This window comes from Acanthamoeba castellanii, assembly GCF_000313135.1.
Source record: "Acanthamoeba castellanii str. Neff unplaced genomic scaffold scf7180000084768, whole genome shotgun sequence".
NCBI classification, from domain to species: Eukaryota; Discosea; order Longamoebia; family Acanthamoebidae; genus Acanthamoeba; species Acanthamoeba castellanii.
The window spans coordinates 344,063-348,759 of record NW_004457618.1 but is presented as its reverse complement, the minus strand read 5'-3'; the positions used below and the strand labels follow the sequence as shown (position 1 = coordinate 348,759).

Sequence of the window (4,697 nt, the reverse complement as noted above, 5' to 3'; positions counted from 1 at the left end):
ATTTCAATTTTGATTCCATTTAAAATTCAATTGTTAATGCTTATATTGATATAATACAGGTAAATAAAATGATCAAGAAATGTAGAGGGTAGGGTACTACTGGGGTGCTGGCTTCTTGTAGTGGGCGGGCAGGGTGGGCTTGGTGTCGTAGCAGACGTGGTGCCACAGCTGCTGCTTGGGCTGGTCCTTGCGCGAGCCGTCGAGGAACACGCGCCTGCTGAGCCACCAGATCTTGAACTCGTACACTCTTTCGTAGTAGCCGTGCCGCTTGTTCCACTCCCTGGTGGTGCGCCGAAGAATGTTCAACGACCGCACATGACACGCGCGACACGCGACACGCACAGCATGATAGCAGAAGGAGAGGTACCGGCAGATGTAACGACCCCAGTGGAGTCGGATGGCGGCGTTCGCATGGTTGTTGTTGACCTGCTCGTAGAATTTAAACCATCGATGATTGCCTATGGTGTCCGGCACCGACGCTGGCGGCGACCAATCTACACAAGCGCGCAAATATCAAAAATAAAAATCTAAAGAACTCGCTAATACTTATGCTACGCGACACAACATGACACACGACTCGCGTACCATTGAGTGGAACGCCCTTCCATTCGAACATTCCCCGGTCTCTGTGCATTTCCACGATATCCTCATTCACCAGCGTGCCCTGAACACACACACCAACAAAACGTCGTGCACGCGATGTTAGTAAGTGGTGTGCGGCCCCGGGGGGAGAATCCAAGAGTGTGTAGCAACGCATACCTCGATAATGTACCACCAGGATGCGTCGGGCGGGTGCGGTGAGAACATGTTCCACGCCTGATCGATGTGCAACGTATAGGCCACCCACTGAACGAGCGCAGCCCGGGCACGCGCCACGGAGCCGCATCAGTCAGTCTGGGCTCATCAAACGCGCACGTCTGTACATTTCGCCGCTGAGCGGTTGGGGGAAGAGGTGGAGAAGGTCGAACCCTGATGCCTTGCTTCGGGACCCAGCGAGAGACGCCGATGTTGTTCATGTTCCTGTTTTTGACGGAGAGGGAAACAGTGTGAGCGGCGGCGGCGCAACCAACGAGAGAGGGTGATGGTGTAGTAGTACGCACCAGCCGAATACGAAGTAGACCAGCCAGAGACAGAATAGATTCCGCAGCAGACAGTTCATGGTCCTGAGCGTGAACAGGTGCCTGATGCTGAATCGCTGATGGTTTTTCTTGTGGTGGAAGGACGAGTTGCGCTTGCCGCCGCCCCACTGCTGCGCCCCGGCGTGAGTGCAAACGATAACGAAAACGAAAAAGTGTGGGGAGGAATACGTTCGCGCCGGTATCGGCAGAGTCTTGGCGGTCGCTGGCGCGCTTCAGCTTGATGTCGTGGCGGAGTGCATGGAGACGCGGGCCGAGCACAAAGTGGAGGGAGGCCTCGACGACGACGTTGAGGCAGAAGCCGAAGCGCACAAAGTGGCGGGAGAGGGTGTTCGAGTTGGTGAGGCGCGTGAGCAGCCAGCCGAGCGGCCACAACACGGGCGATGCGTAGCACAGGCTCACCACAGCCCTGAAGTCCTGATGCACCTGCTCGGCACAAACACAGCAAAAACCCAGAAAAAGAAAAGCATTAGGGCGTTCGTGTCGGGATGGTACGAGTGACAGCGACGTACGTGGCCCTGGTGATCGACGGCAACCAGCGAGGCATCGACCAGGTCGGCAAACGAACGTGCACTGGCACCGCTATGTTGTGAGCGATTATGACCCCTCTCCTCTTCGTCCTGATAGCTGTCGGTGGCGTCATCGTCGATGCGGAGCTCATCGAGCGGCTTGACCTCGGTCTCAGGAAACAAGCAGAAGGTGCCCACCACCTTGGCGAAACGCTCGTGAAACCGGAAGAGCGATCTCTTCGTGTAAAACAGCTCAAACTGTGTCCTGGAGATACGGAGATACTCGCGTGAGGCACAGAGCGCACGCACACGCACCACCGCACACGCACACGCGAGATCCATACCGTTCGGGCGTCTTGGGCAGGACATATTTGAAGAGAAACTCGTCCCAGAACCAAGCGGGGAGGAGCACGCAGAGGGCGGCCTCGGCGGCCCAGAAGAAGGTGGCCAGCCGCATACACAGGCCGAAGCCCAGGTGCATGAACATGTAGCCCACGACGCCGAAGAAGCGCATGAATCCCGTCTTGTAGGGGAACACCATGCAGAAGGACCCCAGCCACTCCCTGGCAGTGCGCGCGATCAGACACTGACAGCACACGGACACACGGCACACACGCACGGCACGACCAACGATACAGAGAGGGACTTGAGAGTGATGAACCAGTAGTAGACGGCGAAGGTGAAGTAGGGCAAGAGGTGCGGGTGGAGAGTGGCGAGCATCAAGTCGGCCATGGGCATTCGGAAGTAGTCCAGCTGCAGCGCAAAGTAGGTCGCTGCGGTTGCAACAGAAAAGAGCGTCAGGATCACGACGACGATGCTGGCGACGATGACGTGAGCCTCCACGCGTAAGCTCAAACAAGAAGAAGAAGAAGTGCATACCCGTGCCCGTCACTGACCACTGATCGCTAGTCTTGTGGTAGACTGACGTGAAGTACATCAGCCCCACCTGCACCACACCAGCAAGGTTATTGCATTTCTTTTATTGTGCAATAAATAGAAGAGGGATGCGTGCCTGCATGAGGACTGCGAGGGTGCCCGCGTTGATGAACGAGTACCGATCGCTGGGTGAGGGCTGTGGCGACCCGACGAGCGTGGTGAACGTTCGATCGTGCGCCTCCTTCCGCTCCATCTCGAACGACGGCGACTCAGAAGCAGCGGCGCTGCCGAGTAGCGAGGCGAAAATGGAACGGATCGGCGAAGATGAGGAGGTGTAGGCTCTGGATGTACCATGTCGCTTCTTGAAGGCAGCATCGAGGGAGAACACGTCACCAAGGGGAAGGAAGAGAGCCCAGAAGAGGCTCAGGCGAAGAAGCACATCACCCGAGTGGAGAACAAGGATGTTGCGAGATTGAAGCGAGGTGGTCAGGAGCCACACCGAGAAGGCGGCCTTGCGCGAGTGCCACCCGACCAGCATCGCCGTTGCCGCCATGAGATGGATGGCAAACATAATCGCCATCGCCCACCAGCTGCCTCCCCACATGTGCAGGGAGAGCCACGTAGCGTTGGTGAATTTCTCCAACACGAGCCCTCGAGGAAGAACGCCAGCATCGGTGTAGTGTGCTTCGAGATCGTTGGCGCGATCGACAACATCGCCCAGCACGGTAATCGCAAGCGCTACGCGAAACAGAGCGGCGCTGCGTTTGTCTCCACCGAACGCGATTCGCAGGTAGGGCCATACGTAGAGGGTCCAGAGTTGCACGAGACGCTGAAATAGCATGGCGCCCCGCGAGTGCGAAGTCGGAGATGAGGGCGATGTGGGCTTCACTGTGGGTAGCGAAGAATCTAAGGATCTTCTTCGTGCATACATCCCAACCGCAGCATGAGAGGCTGTCTCACCCCTTCCTCCTTCGCCGGCCTGTCCTTGATCCTGCCTCAAGTTACAAATCACCAACTTGTGGCGTCAATCTCGCCAAACGATAAGCTGGGAGTTTTGCATCTCACGCACTTTTCGCAGCAGTCTCAAAACCTCCGATAAGTTTGTCGACAAAGGAATGCCAGCAATGAGAGAAAGCGAAGGAAAGAACGGAGGTGCGGGAGGAAGAGAAAGCGGAGAAGGCAGAGGTTGGTGAGTGAAGGGGTGCCGTAGCGCGTGGCAGATGGACGTTCGGCCCGGATAAGCAACGGGTGGCGCGCTGCAAGTCCTGAACTCCTTGGGTTGCGACGAGCTGAAGAAGAAGAGGGGACGAAGAAGTGTGGGTGCAGGATAGCTGATTTATTGCAATCCGCAGTTGTTTGAGAGCGAATAGACGGCACTGTCGTATTCGTTTGATTGCCGAGCCGAAGAGCTTCTCCTTCTCGCGCGTCGAACTATCGACGCCGAGAGCAGAGTTGCCCTTCGTCGCCGGCAGAGATAATTAAGATAGAAGAGAGAGAGGAGAGAAGTAACGAGTACATAGTAATCTACAATATAACGTTGTCGCGGTAGTGGGGGGGAGGAGAGAGAGAGATGAGGAGCTGCGCCGCTTAGTTGCAGTAGTGCGCCACCCACTCGGCGAGATCGGAGCACTGGGTGGCGGGCAGCTGGTCGGCCAGAAGATAGGAGTGGACCGGCTGCTGTTGCTGTTGCTGGTAGTAGTGGGCCTGCTGCTGGTGGTGGTAGGCCGACGCGCAGTTGTCGACGACGACGGCCGAGGGCATGGAGGGCACGCTCCAGCCAAAGTCCTCGGCGAGGTTGACCTGGTTGATGGCCGAGAGCGGCATCTCGAGGTCGGGCGACACGAAGTCGTAGAAGGCCGACGGCTCGAAGTAGCCCATGCTCTGCTGGTGCTGCTGATGCTGCTGAGGCGGCTGCGGGATCGCGAACTGGGCCTGGGCCTGCGTCGACACCGGACGAGACTGCTGGAGCTGCTGCTGGAGGCGCATGTTCTGCTCGTGGCCGGAAATGGAGTGGCCGGCCTCGTACGAGAACGACGTGCCGGGCGACTCCTCGCCGGGCGTGATCTCGAACTGCGGCAGGTCGAAGTTGAACTCGACCTCCTCGTTGCCGTTGGCGCCGGTGCTCGACGCGTCGTCCGACTCGTACGACGTCATCGTCGCCGTTGTCTTCGTCATC

At 57.7% G+C, this 4,697-nt stretch overlaps 2 protein-coding genes across 2 annotated transcripts; both read right to left on the bottom strand.

Annotated features, from left to right (window-relative positions):
• Positions 1 to 96: 96 nt before the first annotated feature.
• ACA1_253850 (uncharacterized protein) lies at positions 97 to 3,362 on the bottom strand (the record flags this gene model as incomplete). Its single annotated transcript, XM_004367577.1, has 12 exons — positions 97 to 280; positions 368 to 494; positions 586 to 664; positions 760 to 846; positions 969 to 1,020; positions 1,101 to 1,249; positions 1,308 to 1,562; positions 1,649 to 1,910; positions 1,990 to 2,231; positions 2,282 to 2,418; positions 2,525 to 2,591; positions 2,670 to 3,362. 12 exons carry the CDS (start codon positions 3,360 to 3,362, stop codon positions 97 to 99), a joined length of 2,334 nt encoding a protein of 777 aa, XP_004367634.1.
• A 746-nt stretch (positions 3,363 to 4,108) lies between these two features.
• ACA1_253840 (uncharacterized protein) lies at positions 4,109 to 4,675 on the bottom strand (the record flags this gene model as incomplete). The annotated part of the gene is made up of 1 exon (XM_004367576.1): positions 4,109 to 4,675. One exon carries the CDS (start codon positions 4,673 to 4,675, stop codon positions 4,109 to 4,111), a length of 567 nt encoding a protein of 188 aa, XP_004367633.1.
• Positions 4,676 to 4,697: the final 22 nt, after the last annotated feature.